General features: G+C 38.8%; 1 protein-coding gene across 5 annotated transcripts in view; it reads left to right on the top strand.

Annotated features, from left to right (window-relative positions):
* Positions 1 to 5,571: 5,571 nt before the first annotated feature.
* Positions 5,572 to 16,568, top strand: part of LOC308341176 (guanylate-binding protein 3-like) — a 31,891-nt gene continuing 20,894 nt past the window's right edge. For 4 of the 5 annotated variants that reach the window (XR_013966687.1, XM_080800910.1, XM_080800911.1 and 1 more), the window contains exons 1-3: positions 5,572 to 5,871; positions 11,789 to 11,984; positions 14,636 to 14,763. Coding sequence is in view for 4 of the 5 variants with exons in the window: in XM_080800910.1 (XP_080657036.1) it covers positions 11,795 to 11,984; positions 14,636 to 14,763 (318 nt within the window). In the remaining variant the exon portion in view is untranslated. The remainder of the gene's footprint in view (positions 5,872 to 11,788; positions 11,985 to 14,635; positions 14,764 to 16,568) is intronic. The other variant, XM_080800913.1, reaches the window with a different exon arrangement.

Consider the following 16,568-nt stretch of genomic DNA (forward strand, 5'->3'; position numbering starts at 1 on the left):
GCCATTGCTGCTATGAACATTGCGGTACAGGTGGCCCTTCTTTTCACTGCATTTGTATCTTTGGGGTAAATACCCAGTAGTGCAGTTGCAAGGTCATAGGGTAGCTCTATTTTTAATTATTTGAGGAATCTCCACACTGTTTTCCAAAGTGGCTGCACCAACTTGCATTCCCACCAACAGTGTAAGAGGGTTCCCCTTTCTCCACATCCTCTACAACATTTGTTGTTTACTGTCTTGTTAATTTTGGCCATTCTAACTGGTGTAAAGTGGTATCTCAATGTGGTTTTGATTTGAATCTCCTGATGGCTAACGATGATGAACATTTATGTCTTCATTGGAGAAGTGTCTGTTCATGTCTTCTGCCGATTTTTTGACGTGATTATCTGTTTTTTGGGTGTTGAGTTTGAGGAGTTCTTTATAGATCTTGGATATAGGCCCTTTGTCTGTAGTGTCATTTGCGAATATCTTCTCCCATTCCATGGGTTGCCTCTTTGTTTTGTTGACTAGTTCCTTTGTTGTGCAGTCCCTTTGTTGATGAAGTCCCAAAAGTTCATTTTTGCTTTTGTTTCCTTTGCCTTTGGAGACATGTCTTGAAAGAGGTTGCTGTGGCTGATGTCGAAGAGGTTACTGCCTAAGTTCTCCTCTAAGATTTTGATAGATTCCTGCCTCAAGTTGAGGTCTTTTATCCATTTCAAGCTTATCTTTGTGTATGGTGTAAGAGAATGGTCAAGCTTCATTCCTCTATACGTAGCTGTCCAATTTTCACAGCACCGTTTATTGAAAAGACTGTCTTTTTTCCACTGTATGTTTTTCCTGCTTTGTCAAAGATTATTTGACCATAGAGTTGCCGGTCCATATCTGAGCTCTCTGTTCCACTAGTCTATTTGTCTGTTTTTGTGCCAGTACCATGCTGTCTTGGTGATCACAGCTTTGTAGTAAAGCTTGAAATCAGGCAACTCATGGAATCATTCTCATATGACATCTTGTGAGAATGTGTACATTCTCATTGTGTCAGGAGGCTGCAAAAATTCTAAATTTGGGGGGTACCGCCAATTCAGTCTTCTAAAAATCAGTAAATTTTAGTTGATTTCTTCTTACCTTTGTGCTATGTCAAAGATTTAAAACTTTATGTGGCATGTCTCTTCTAAAGAGATTGGTGTCTTGAGAACTCAGTTTACCTGTTTGCCATGTATTATCAGTTCCTAGATGGGTAAAACATTATGACTTTGTAGAATATCTGGTCCTTTCTGTAGGGGTGAGAGAAAATGAAGAACTCATACCTTTGTTCACTTTATTAGTTACTACAATTTTACCAACCTATTAATCTTTGCCAAAGACCAACATTTTGGATGCTTTGACTCTATTTCATATTTGTTTTCTATTTCATTAAATTCTACATTATTTTTTATTTTTCTTTCTTACATGTTTTATCCACTTTCTAACTTCTTGAGATCGATATTTAACTAATTCTTCCTTCATACATGAGTTTAAGATGATGAATTACACAATGAGAAGTGATTTGTCCATACACTATAAGTTTGATTTAAGGATTATCAGTATTTTTCAGGTTAAAGTATTTTAGTCATTATTATGAAGTCTTCTTAGACCCATAGTATTTTTTTAGAAGTGGAATTTTTAATTTATATTTGGGGTTTCTATTTATCATTTCATTATGGTTTCTTTATTTCTTTTTTTTTTTTTAAAGATTTTATTGATTTATTTGACAGACAGAGATCACAGGTAGGCAGAGAGGCAGGCAGAGAGAGAGGAGGAAGCAGGCTCCCTGCTGAGCAGAGAGCCCGATGCGGGGCTCGATCCCAGGACCCTGGGATCATGACCTGAGCCGAAGGCAGAGGCTTTAACCCACTGCGCCACCCAGGCGCCCCTCATTATGGTTTCTTAACATGTATCAAGGTAAACCACGCTTTGCTTGATTGAAATCCTTTTTCTACCATATTTTAGCACAATTATCGATATAGTAAATAACTATTTGTTTAGTTTTGCTAATCATGATGCTCAAATCTTCAATATTACCACAGATTTTATAGGTTCAATCTAGCAAATTGTCACAGAACTATTGTAAATTTTTCTTTATAATTGTAGTCTTCTCTATTCTTATAGTTATTCCCATTTTTACTTTTTTGAGTCTATATTTTGGAAAAATTTTTAAAAAGTTAACAAAGATTAACAGCTTTAAATCCTCCTGAAAACTGGGATTTTCATTATTTTCTGCATCACTCTTCATCTCTAGGCATACTTTCTTAATATATTTTTCATATGGTACTATATATTACACAATACATAGGTTTGCACATATTATAATATTTCTATTACTTCTCTGCTTTGCTCTCATCTAAGCCATTGGCATTCAAAATGGTTATTAATACACTGAGGTCAATATCTACCGTATTTGTTACTATTTTCTGTTTGTTGCTCTTGTTTTTTGTTCCTATTTTTGCCTTCCTCTCTTTTTCTGCCTTTTTGTGGTTTTAACCTAGCTTTTTATGATTCTATTTTTCTCTCATTTCTTTGCATATGGGTGTTTTTTCTTCACTTTTTAGCAGTTGCTCTAGAGTTTTTTTTTTTTTTAAAGATTTTATTTATTTATCAGAGAGAGGGAAAGAGAGAGGCATGTGGAGGGAGAAGCAGGCTCCCTGCTGAGCAGAGAGCCCAACCTGGGGTTTGATCCCAGGACCCTAAAATCATGACTCAAGCCAAAGACAGCCACTTTAACTGACTGAGCCACCCAGGCATCCCTGCTCTAGAGTTTATGATATATGTTTACAACTTATCCAAATCTCCTTTCAAATAATATTATATTTTACCACTTCACAAGTAGTGTACTTTAAAATAAGAAAATAAGCCTAATTCCTCTTCCCCATTCCTTGTGTTGCTGCTGTCATTCTCTTATGTACATAAGTATACATAGCATATATATATATATACACACACATATATAATACATACCAAGATATATACATAAGCATATGTAATCAAATATATTGTTGGCACTGTAATTCTGAACAAACTGTTCTCTTAGATTAATTATGAATAAGAAAAATCAACACATATGTCTTTTTCAGCTGAAAAAATGCAGTCAACAGATATCAAAACTGAAACTGCTTTACCGTTTGCTCTCTGGAAGGGCTAGTGCATCCATAACTTTTTGTTTTTCACAATGTGTAGCAGAATGTTAAAACGAGACTTTTCCTAAGAACTTCAAATAAGTTCAGAAGCTGAATACACTAGGTGCCAAATAAAAACATTTCTAGAACAACACGATAGACTATTATTTTTGGAGTTAAATGAATAGTACATGAAAAACACTTGATCTTTGTTAAATAAAACTTCCTTAATCTCCATCAGTTTAGGAAAACATTTGTAATGATTGTTCCTTTGCCAATATTGTGCTCCTGTTACTTAGAGTTACAAAATATAATTATAAAAGATTTTTTGCTTTGAAGTAATTATAAACAAGGAAAACTTAAAGAAAGACTCCAAATTTATTTTTTTTCTTTCATTGCCAAATACTAATAAAAACATTTTTTTCAAGATTTTATTTATTTATTTGTCAGAGTGAGATAGAGCACAAGCAGGGAGCGAGTGAATGGCAGGTGGAGGGAGGGGGAGAAGCAGGCTCCTCACTGAGCAAGGAGACTGATGAGGCACTGATCCCAGGACTCTGGGATCATGACCTGAGCTGAAAGCAGACACTTAACCAACTGAGCCACCCAGGCATCCCTAATAAAAACATTTTGCTATAAGAAATATTATATCGTGAATAAGATTGAGAGCAGGAGCAAGTTGGATGTGTGCCATTAAAGAACTTACACCACACAAAGATGGTATAAAAAGAATGATGTTCTTATTTCAGCCTGGGTTCAACTCTCAAAATGGTCAACTTTACTTTTAAAACTTAAAAAAAAAAAAATCTGGCACTATAACAGACTTTCAGCTCTAAATATTGTAAGATTCTACAGTATAAGATGAGTTCATGACGACTCAGCTAGAGATTGTATTTTTCTCACTGTTCCTACAGCTAACAGAGGCCATATGATTATGTTTGTATATGAAATAAGTACAGAAGTATAGTTTTGTCATTCGAAAGTCTGGGCCAGAGAACTTTGAGCTTATAATCCACCAGTCCCTTTTTTCCCTCCTATTGTACCATCACAGATGTAGCAGCCATCAATGTTTGACCTTGCAAATGAGTACATGCCTTAGTGGTAGAGAAGGACCTGCACCTTGAATGATCTGGTGGAGCAATGTTTCCATACAAACTTACAGTGGAAGGACTCTAACATCTTTAAATTGTTCAATAGCCTCCAAAGTGATCTCTTGTCTCCAGTATCCCCACTTTATAGTCTCTCTCCTGCTCAGAGGGATGGTTGATAACTCTAAATTTTAAAGCCTGTCTGATAACACTTAAGACTTCACTGGGTCTGACCCAGATCCCAGCTGATCTTTCAACCTCATATTATGTTACAATATTTGCTCCAAAGATCCACCAAAAGAGAATTCTGATATGCTCTTAAAATACTCAATAGCAATGGGTCCTTTGTTTGGATTATATGTTTCAGTAGGAAAAAAAAAAAGTACCGTTGTTCAATTTTAATAATATCAAGTAAAGGCAATTTTAAAAGGACATCCAATTTCACTAGTGGTATAAGTAGGAGTATATTTTTATATACTATTAAGAAGACAATATATAAGTTCATATTGAAAGACAAATTGCCCATAAAACTATAATTGATTTCAAAAGAATATGATAGTATTACATTACATATGAAAGGAAAAGGGGGATTTAAAATTTTCAATGTGAAATTTTATTTTCTGATATTTTTAAACAGTTTTGTCATATTGGTGCTATAAATATTTTTATAATTTAATAAAATTTATTTTTAATTTTTTATAATTTAATAAAATTTTTGATAGCTTATAGAAAGTGAGTCTATAACCATCGGCAGGTACTTAGTTTTTACCACTGTTATTGCGAAAGAGCCTATTTCACACAAATACAGTGGTGAAGATGGAACTGACACCTAATGTCTACTTAATCCACTCAGAAGTTTCTGAAAATGTTTGTAGCATTTGCCAACTTTTTAAAACGTGATGTTGGTTATAATTTCTTTGCTTATTTCTAATAAAAATTCACTGTTGACTTCGTATTTTTCTGTTATTCAGAGTAAACCCCAGATTATATAAGCAATATGCCCCCCCCATCTGCCTCCATCATAGAATAAACGGAGAAAAAAAATAACTGCAAGAACTGGAATAAAGTACTAGTGGTTATTTGGGGATGATACACGTATTTTTATCGTTAGGAAAGAATACTTACATTAGTAGCGAGAGTAGTTCTTTAAATGGGGGAAAAAGAAAAAAGAAAAGAGGAAAGAGCAAGTAGAAGTTAAAGAACAAAACAGAACAAAGCGGCGCCCTGACGAGAAGACGCTCTGGGAGACAGGCAGCCTCAAGCCCTCGCTGCCGCGGCACTCCCGCGGCGGGCTCAGTTTCCCGGACCCAGGCTACGGAGCCGACTGCGCATGCGGCGCCGGCCAGGCTTGGGCGCCCGGACAGCCGAGGCGCAGAAACTGCGCGCACCTGCCGCGCGCCTCGTCTCACACGCCCCGCTCTCCCGCCTCAGTGAAACAGGCGAAATCCCCCGCAGTTAGCGCCGCAAAAACTGTGCGTGTACTTTCGATTACGGTGCTCCGCATCCCCCACCCACGGAGGCATGGCTGTAATATCCGGCAGCTCTCCCGCTTCCAAAGGGAACAGGCAGCTTCCTGAGAAGCCAGACGCAGGCGGAGCGCCTGAGGGGAGAGGGAGAGCGCCCGAGAACTTGTGCCCTGACTGCAGCACCCGAGCCACGTAAGTTCGCTCCTAAACTTGGTTTTGCGCGGCCGTTTCGGCTAACAAACTAAAGAGAACAGCACAGGCCCAAGCGCAGGGCAGCGGGAAGGCGGCGGGAGGCCGGCGCGGGGAGCTTAGCTCCAGCCGCTCAGCTTGTCCCGAGGACCGGGGCGCCCGCGGGGCGACCCCGGTCGCGCCGCGTCCCAGGAGGCGCCGCAGCCCCTCAGGCGTCACGGGGAGCCGAGCACGGGAGAAGCACCGGTGCCTGCCGCCTGGCTGCGGAAGGGAACTGAAGCCTTCCTCGGACAGGATGGAGGCACCTTCCCCTCCCTCTGTCCGTCCCCCAGGGGCGCTGGGTGGTGTCCTCCCTCCTGAGGTGTGTCCTGCCTGCCCCCTGCCGGGCGCCCGGAAAACAGCCCTGGATGGCCCTTGTGTCACTGACCACTAACATCCCAGAAGACTTCTTGTGTGTGTGTACTATTCACATGTAATATTCCGTAGAGACAGCAGTGGTGTATGGAGTTATTCAGTCTCACGCTAATCGATTGTTAAAAAATAATCCTAAGGTTTAAGCGTGTTTATCCTGCACTGTTTATAAATGTGTGTTCCATACACTACCTCAGAGTATCTTGTAGTATTTGTTGAAAATATGGATTTGGGGCATTTTTAACCATCATGGGAGATGATTCTTATAGACCATAACTTTTGTAAACCATTGACTAACTCCGTCTAGTAGGACCATCTCATTCTATTTATTTAATTTGGATTTAGAATCATCTTAGCTTGGGTACCTCAGTCCTGCTTTGCAGCTAAAAAAATAATAGTAATAAACTTTGTAATCCATATATTCCTCCCCAAAGGTTTTAAAAATATTAAGTCCAGGGGCACCTGGGTGGCTCAGTGGGTTAAAGCCTCTGCCTTCGGCTCAGGTCATGATCCCAGCATCCTGGGATCGAGCCCCGCATCGGGTTCTCTGCTCAGTGGGGAGCCTGCTTCCTCCTCTCTCTCTCTCTGCCTGCTTCTCTGCCCACCTGTAATCTCTGTCAAATAAATAAATAAATAAAATCTTTAAAAGAAAAAATATTAAGTCCAAGAAAAGAAATCCGAATTTGTCCTATAGTACTTGCTTTACTATAAAACTCTTGCTTTACTCCATATTTTTTAACTCTCTAGCACCTAATGAACTGATTTTTTTTTAAGAAAAGGATTTTTATTTAGCCTAGATTTTTGGTAATGTACACCTGATAGAATGTACTGACACATTAACTCATTGCCTCAGTTGCTAATTACAGAAACAGTATATTAGCTGTTGAAAATTAGAAGTAATTCATTGACAGCCTATTCATTGTTATGGATACAGTTATACAGTTATGGATGAAGAAGGAATTATTATTTTACCCTTAATATTGATAAGAAAATCAAGGCTTGGGGCATCTGGGTGGCTCAGTTGATTGGGCATTTGCCTTAAGCTCAGGTAATGATCTTGGGATTCTGGGTGAGTCCTGCCTCAGGCTCCCTGCTGAGCAGGGAGTCTGGTTCTCCCTCTCTCCCTTCCCTCCCTCCAACCCCCTCCCGCTCTCCCACCTCCTCCAGCTGGTAAATCTTAAAAAGAAACAAAATTAATCAAGGCTTACCCAGTCCCTTTTTGAAGGTTTCACAGACAGTAGGTGATTTGAACCTTCTAAGTTGAGCCTGATAGCCTGACTCCAGATGCTGTGCTGGGACACCCAAGGATGGCTCTCTGCTCCTCCTGTTGGCTCCCCCTGCATCAGTGACCTCCATGTCAGCCCTTCATGCTATGCCTCTCTTGCCTGTTCTTCCTTCTCATGAGATGTACCCTTTCCTTGTTTGCATCCGTCCTTGTTTCCTTCACACTCACATTGACTCCTGGATGAAAGAAGTGTCACTATTAATGTCCAAAATGGTCCTTCACGTGCATTTGGAATTCTATCTTTTCTGTCTCCTCAGATACTTACAATGCACCAGCCATGTTTTAAGTTGTCATAACTGTCATGAATTATTTAATACTCCCAGTGACCTATAATGTAGTTACTATTAGTATTACCACCTTATGAGATTACTCACAGAGGCACAAAGAGATTATGTATTCCTTTTGTGGTCAAACAGCTAGTAAAGAATGGATCCAGTATAGGAACCCAGGCGGTCAGGCTCTAAACACAGCATATCATGGTGCCTTTCTTCAGTTGTCACTCTTGTTCCTGCTCTAGTTTTATTTCTACTGGAGATCACCCCCTCTATTACCAATGCCTTCAGGCAGCTTTGTATTATAAGCTGAAAGGCCTGGGTATTTGCCATGCAGTTAATAATTTTTTGTTTCTCACAGGAAATAAATGGACAATGTCTAATTTCACAAAATGTAGAGACAAAATAGAATGTTGAGAAATGTATGCAAAAGCTTTCTTTATCCTGAAGTTATGCTTGGTTGCTCTTTAGTATTTCATTTAGTATCTCAAATGAGGTAAGAGAGTTGTTGTTACATGTCAACATTAGTCTGTCCTGGATGATACAAGATTGAGCTTAAGTATTGTACAAATTTACAACAATGGCACAGGAAGCAGATGCTCAGTCGTGTGGAGGGAGCTCAGCTTTGACTTCTGGGCTAAACTTTGGGGCACCTTTGAGCCTGACAGTGTCTTCCACGTGGGCTCCAGGACTGCCTCAGTCACTGTCAAAGAAACACCTCCTTGGATGGAAAGCTGGAAACAGTGGGAACACCACTGCTCAACACTGTCATAGAAAAAATAAAGGGAGAGTCAAAGCTGCATGATTGATCTCTCTCTCTTTGTCTCATGAAATGCTTTACTCACTGAGAGGAAAATATTCATACTTTCCCAGATACGGGACTCTGTCAGATCTGGGCAGATTCTTAAACATCCACACTATTGGCTCACTTTTCTGTAAGCCTATAAACAAAAATAAAACATTATAAAGCATAGAAATGTCCTTTTCTTTCAGTTTAATAAATTCTGGAACCATATCTTTCTCGTCACTATAAAGGTATTTTTATTTTGTTTTAAGAGAGAGCTCCATTCTTTGCCACTCTCTTCCCATGTTACTCAGGTATCCACCCAGGCTCTTTTCCCCAATAGTTTACTGTTTTCATCAAGCTCACTGATGACCTCCATTATGTCTCTTTCTCAGGGAGACCATCACTGACTACCCTATGTATGAATTCAACCCTAACACCGCATATCCCCATTGCCTGCTTATTTCACACCCTGATAATTTTTCTCCAGAAGCATTCATCATCATCTAACATTTCATATATTACATGTATCATATAATATGTATGTATATGTTTATATATATGTATAATTTATATGTGTAATATATAATATGTATATGTATATATGTAATATATTTTGCTTATTAGAAGTCTTCTCCTAACAGAATAGAGCTCCATGAGGCAGGAATTTATATCTATTTTGTTCATTGCTGGATACAGAGCACCTAGAATAATGCCCAGCATATGGCAGGTATACAACACATATATGAGTTAAATTAATGATTATTTACAACCTAAGACTATGTTTAGTCCTTCTCTTATGTAAACTCCATATATTTAGTCTTTCTGGTCACTTCCTCCTTCTTGATACCCACACCACCTACCCTTCTGAGACACATAAGCTCTTGGAACTCATTTTATGTATTCACCGTGTGAGAGGTATAAAAACATCCTTGCTGTTTTGATGCATATACTACAACCTCTCATATCTTACTTTACCAATAGATCTTTCTCCTTAGTTGCACATCAAGTCAAATGAGCAAATGTTTATGTAGTGCCCAGTAGGTGCTGAGAATTGTGGAGGCCTTACCTTCACTGAACTTAGTGTTAAAAGATTCAAGTGAACCTGACAAAGTATGGGTTGAATGCTTACCAGCCTATAATGCTTTCATTCAGGTCTACACAATTCTATTTAATGTCTATGAGTATATCAGAACTAAATATTTCTAAAAATTTCAACACCCATGAAAACAGACTTGGATTTTTCTTTTTGACATTTACCCAGGTGTCCAAGGTAAAAACCAAGGAGTCACTTTAGATGCCTCTCTCTCATTTTAATCTTCCAAGTCATCACACATGCTGTCTCTTCTCATGTTTAACTCTCTCCTGTTGTCATAGTTAACCAAATTGTATCTTTTGATTTCTTCTTTCAGTAGCTATATTAGAGTACCTTTCTTTTACTGGACACTATGCCATGCATATGTCTATCATGGCATTTCTCTATTTATGCTGCAATCGTGACTATTGCCTGTCTTCTCCAATATACCATAAGCTCTTGAAGTATTATTGTAGTAACTGAACTCTGAGCTGAAGGGATGTGTGATCATCATGATCAATTATCCATGAGATATCCTTAAAGGAAGGTGACCTAGCCTCCTTCCTCCTTTCGTCTTCTGCTGGATAGAAGGGACATGTGATGATAAGTCAACTTGTACCATGAAGTGGCATTGTTAAAAGATGGCTAAGCAAGAAATAAAAGGAAACTTTGCCCCTGATGACTTTATGAATTATAATCTTTATCTTTGTTGACTTGTGACAAAAGGTAGTACACTTTCAGCTTTTTAAGCAGCGGCTTTCTAGGCTTTTCTGTTATTCGTAGAGGAACCAAAGCCTAGCTGATATAGATGCTAAGGCACTTTGAAGGTTGGAACTCTATCTTACTCATTTTTATATCCCCAGCATTGAACATAGCATCAGGCTCATCAATTATATAATGAGTTAGATAATGATTAGGTAATGAATTAGGTAATAAGTTAGACTGGATATCACAGTCATGCCTTTTATGGGGCACCTAGGTGGTTCAGTGGGTTAAAGCCTCTGCCTTCATCTCAGGTCATGATCTCAGAGTCCTGGGATTCAGCCCCGCATTGGGCTCTCTGCTCAGCAGGGAGCCTGCTTCCCCTTCTACCTCTGCCTACTTGTAATCTCTATCTCTCTGCCAAATAAATAAATACAATCTTTTTTAAAAAAAGAGTTATACCTTTTACAAAATGTAAGATGAACTGAAGTCTCCAGTGAGATACACACCCTGTAAATAGAGGGGTTGGTCTGGAAATAGATTGGTGGCTTGATGACTGTGCAGGAATAACAGCATCTGTTCAGATCACACTATGTATTATAATGACTTCATACCTAATGAGTCAATAGAGAACCCTGCAGTTTCCCCATCAAGAAACTTACCTCTTTGTTAAATGTGTATTTGAGGAAATTAATTCTGACAGGTTAGATTTTGGAGTAGTTAGTGCAGTGGATTGCTATTCAACTCTTGCTTTTGCTACTGACTGACCATAAAGCCTCTACCAATCCTTTAACTTAAATATCTGTACTATCATTACCTCATCTAGTAAGAAAAGATAAAATTCTTTAACTTCCAGGGATTTTTTTTAAGGAAAAAAAGATATATACATATATGTCTTTTTCCCTTAAAAATTTTTTAAAAAGATTTTACCTATTTATTTGACAGAGAGATAGAGAGCACAAGTAGGCAGAGCGGCAGGCAGAGAGAAAAGGAGAAGCAGGCTCTCTGCCAATGCGGGGCTTGATCTCAGAACACTGGGATCATGACCTGAGCCAAAGGCAGCTGCTTTAACTGACTGAGTCACCCAGGTACCCCACCTTAAAAAAATTTTTACCAAGGCTTTTTATGCAGAGGGATTCCTGAGCAAGAACATTATTTTTAGAGAACTGAATCACTGGAGACAAACGATACATATGTGCCATCATAGATATCGCTAGGGATTATGGGCATGTTAGAAGAAATCTGTGATCTGTGATCTACCGGTGGCAGGCTGTATACTTCTCCCTTAAAAACGTACAAAATGCAGGAAGTAGATACGCACATTCCTTAAATAACCATTAAAGATGACTTTGGGATCTTACATTCTACTGAGAGGCTCTTCTGCATTTTAGGTCACCATGGCATCTGGACCCACCATGACAGAACCCATTTGTCTAGTAGAAGACCACGGAGAGCAGTTGAATGTGAATCAAAAAGCGTTACAGATTCTTGACAAGATTTCTCAGCCTGTGATGGTGGTAGGCATTGTAGGGCAATATCGGACAGGAAAATCCTACCTGTTGAACCGCCTAGTAGGACAGAACCATGGTGAGTGTTGTTCTGGGACTGGAGCCATTTGCTTGGAACCAGCGATACTGCAGATTGGTCATGCTCCTCTGATGTCATCTAAAAGAAGAGGCTGACTCTGCCCAATAAAGAAAACTTGTAATATTGACCATCTAATGAACAACCTCAACCCCATTTGTTCATAAAACCTCTTTTCTCCAATAATGAACAGCCATTTTCCACACCCTATTAGAGATCCAACCCCCCTCCCCCAACTAATTCCTCTGGATCCCATCCACTCTTCTCAGAAACTCAGCTTCTACTACTACTTCCTTTCTTTCTCCTGTATCACTCCTGCCAAACCTGTAATGTCATTTCAAGAAGCTTCAAATTACTTTAATATTTACCACTTTTGTTAGAAGAGGAAGAGAAAAGGGGGAAAATCTTTTTTATCCTATATGTCAATAGAGCTACCATTTTATTTTTCTGCTCCATGTCAAGGCAAAATTTTCATAAGTTATAACCCCTTCTCTCTCTTTTTTTAGCCTTTTCAAATATGTGAACTTTAACACATACAGAACAGTGCCTAAAACACAGTGTACAATAAAATGAATAAAGTGAACACCTGTGTAATCATGGCTTGAGTCAAGAAAGAAATCATTGGTGGGGCATCTGCGTGGCTCAGTTGGTTAAACATCCAACTCTTGATCTCCACTCAGGTCTTCATCTCAGGATCATAAGTTCAAGCCCTGTGTTGGCTTGAACCTGAGTAGGCTTTTATTTTAAGCCCTACTTACAATAAAAATTAAAAAAAAAAAAAAAGAAAGAAATCATTGTCAACACCCAAAGGCCCAAACCATACCATCTCACACTCTCACTAGTGCTCACCAGTGTTTTGATTTTCATGATACTTATTCCTTTGCTTTTTAAAAATGGTTTTATAGTCTATGTTTGCATTTCTAAAGCAGACTTTATTTTTGACTGCTTTTAAAATTGATATAAATGGAATTTAATCAAGTTCTAGTCTCAGATCACAGCTCCAAATGTGAACATTCGTCTTTCTCTTCCATTCCTGGTCCCCAGCGTCTGTTCCTAGAACTTGTGCCTCTCTTCCCACATAAAAGAATTCTACACTTAAAGAATCTTGATGGGGGCAGAGACTACCTCCATCCATAGAGGGGAGAACCTACTTTACCAGTCTTGCAGTTGGACATGACATGAAGCTTCAACAGTCATATGACCACCTGCAACTCTGACTCAAGACATGTTATAGACACACTGGGACAGTGTCCATGCATTGAGCACAGGTGGTCTGAGCAGTGTCACAGTAGTGTCATGCAGCCATCAGGGGCTGCAGAGATAGCAATCCTAACCTCAGGGTCCATTGTCCTCCCTCAGGCAAGTCAGTGCTGTAGACAGTAGCCAGACACTGGCTCTGTGTGCGCCTCCATTAAGGTCCAGTGTCGATTCTGCTACTGGCCGTGTAGCCTCAAACCTGTATTGTGGCTTTCCTGGAAATAAAACAAGGTCCCATTTTAAAAAATATTTTTTTCTTTTCAATTTTTTATTTAAATTCTAGTTAACATACAGTGCAATATTGGTTTCTGGAGTAGAAGTCAGTGATTCATCACTTACATACAACACCCACTGCTCATCACAAGAAGTGCCCTCTTCAATATCCATTTCAATACCCATCACCTATCTAGCCCATCTTTAAGAGTCTCTTATGGTTTGTTTTCCTCTCTCTTTTTTTTTTTCTCCCTCCCATATGTTCACCTGTCTTGTTTCTTTAAATTATACATATGAGTGAAATTATATGGCATTTGTCTTTCTTTGACTGCTTTATTTTAATTAGCATAATACATTCTTAGCTTCATCCATGTCCTTGAAAATGGCAAGGAATGAAAGTTTGACTTCTTCCTAGACCATTCAGATGCTATTTTATTTCTTTGTGTTGTTTAGTTGCTGAGTGGCTAAGACTTCCAATACTATGTTAAATAATAATGGTAAGAGTGCACATCCTTGTCTTATTCCTGACTATAGGGGAAAGGCTCTCAGTTTTTCCCTATCAAGGGATATTAGCTGTGGGTCTTTCATATATGGCCTTCACGATGTTGAAGTATGTCTCATCTATATATACTTTATTGAGGGTTTTTATCAAGAAAGAACATTGTATTTTGTCAAATGCTTTTTTTTTTGCATCTATTAACAGGATCATACGGTTCTTATCCTTTTATTAATGTGGTGTATCACATCAATTGATTTGTGAATATTGAACCAACCCTGAAGCCCAGAAATAAATCCCATTTGGTCATGGTGAATAATTCTTTTAATGTACTCTTGAATTCAATTTGCTAGTGTCAAGTTGAAAATTTTTACATCCATGTTCATCAGGGATATTGGCCTTTCACATATTATTTGCCCTTTGTAATTCCTATTTTGCTAAATGCCTGTTGAAGTCTTTTTAAAAAATTGTAATTGGATTGTCTTGTTTAGTTCTTACTGATTTTTAGGAGAACCTGCCTCTGGCCCCATTAGTCATTAGCCATTTATTTCTATGTAGATCATGCAGCCCTGGTTTTCCAAATATCTTAACCTCCTCTCTGGCTCAGCAGCAGTAGGTGCTGAACTTCAGTCCACTAAACTCTAAGCATCCCCATACATCCATGTTGCTTTCTTCTCTTCTCTTGCAGGCTTCCTCCTGGGTTCCACAGTGAGGTCTAAAACCAAAGGTATTTGGATGTGGTGTGTACCCCACCCCTCCAAGCTGAACCACACCCTGGTCCTTCTGGACACTGAAGGTCTAGGTAATATAGAAAAGGTAAGGCAAAGTCATGGGGGAATCTTGACTCTACTTTTCATTTGCTACCTCAATTCAAGTTCTATTACCTATTCTTAAAAACTCTAAACCCAAGTATGAAAATGAGAATATATTTCTCCCTGAACTTACTTTTCTGGTCAGCTCAAGTATTGGGGTATATAATAACAACATCTTCTTACTTTTAACAGTTGGATAAACATACAGTTTAGTAAATACTTAACCAAACAGCTGAATTCCCGTGTTCTGTGCTAAGTACTACAGATACTGCAGCAAATAGGGCAAATGCCTAGAGCTTAACTGCAGGAGACAACATGTACACAGTGTGATCAGTACGGGGAACCATGCGTAGATGTAGGCAACTAATCCAATCATATGGCTTCGAGAAAGCTTCCTGGAAGAAATAATATCTGAACTGTAACCCATGAAGTCAGTGGGACCTAGCAGTTCAAGTATATGGATGTGATGGATTTAGAAGTAGGGGATGTGGGGCACCTGGGTGGCTCAGTGGGTTAAGCCTCTGCCTTCGGCTCAGGTCATGATCCTAGGGTCTTGGGATCAAGCCCCGCATCTGGCACTCTGCTCAGCAGGAAGTCTGCTTCCCCCCCACCCCCGCCTGCCTCTCTGCCTAGTTGTGATCTCTGTCTGTCAAATAAATAAAATCTTTAAAATAAAAAAAAGGAAGGAAAAGAAGTAGGAGATATGAAATAGGGTTTCAGTAAAGTAATTTATTTAAATCCTCTTCAGATGAATTTTAGCAATGCCAGGAGCATTCATGAAGGGTTTTAGTTCAAGTCTCTGGTTTTAGAGATTACTTCTTCTCTGACTTATATAAGAGAATGACCTTGACCCACTGAAATTATCTTACCTGATATAATCTTACATATTTTCTCTTTATACTATTAAGTGAAACAAATTGTTTCTCCTTATTTTACATTACTCTGAGCCTATATTCAAAGTAGCATTGGTAAATATCTGGCTTCCATAAATGTGGGGAGAAAGTATTCAGAGCTTTAAAGCTATTAACAGTAAATTCAGTATAAAAGCAAAATGATTCTCTTGATGTTGAAAACGATTGTTATTTGGCCCAAATCCTGCTTTAAAAAAAAAAAAAGCAATCTAAGTTGGATACTTTGAGGGACAATAAGGACTTGAGGAGATAGTTTTTTCCCCAAAAATATGAAAAAGTTTTCTAGTCTTCCAGATCAAATCTGATAAGCATAGAATCTAGATACTGCATTTGTACAAGGCAACAGGATACACTGTGTTGTAAACTGCTGATGGCAGCAGAACCAGTGGCTGACACTAAAATTGTGGAATGCTTTGAGATATCTGACTCTATTTTCCTGGTCTTCAAAGAATTTCAGGTCTTTCCCTGAATCTTGGTTCCAATTTTGCCCTCCATATCCAAGACCCCATAGGGACCCCATAGTCACTTCTTGCTCTGAAGTTGCACGATTCTTTTTTCCATGTGAGAGATTATAAGCTTGGTTGCCTTTATCTGCCCCTTCTTAAGTCATCTTAAGTACAGTAACTTTTGCATCCATACAGCCAAATGCAGTATCTGGCATTTTGCAGGTGCCTAAAGAGTAGTTGTTGAATTTTTTTTGAATAGCATTTGTGTTGCAAATATAGATAATATGAAGAAAAATTTGATAGAGGAATAATTGCTCACATTATTGTGTGTCTGCTGCATTCTAGGGACTGCATTAGACATTTTACCCATATTGACAATGTCATTTACTTCTTTTAATAGCTAAGATACCGAGGCCCTGAGAGGGTACTATGTTAACACTAAAAATGAGGTT

This window comes from Martes martes, assembly GCF_963455335.1.
Source record: "Martes martes genome assembly, chromosome: 4".
In the NCBI taxonomy this organism is placed as follows: Eukaryota; Metazoa; Chordata; class Mammalia; order Carnivora; family Mustelidae; genus Martes; species Martes martes.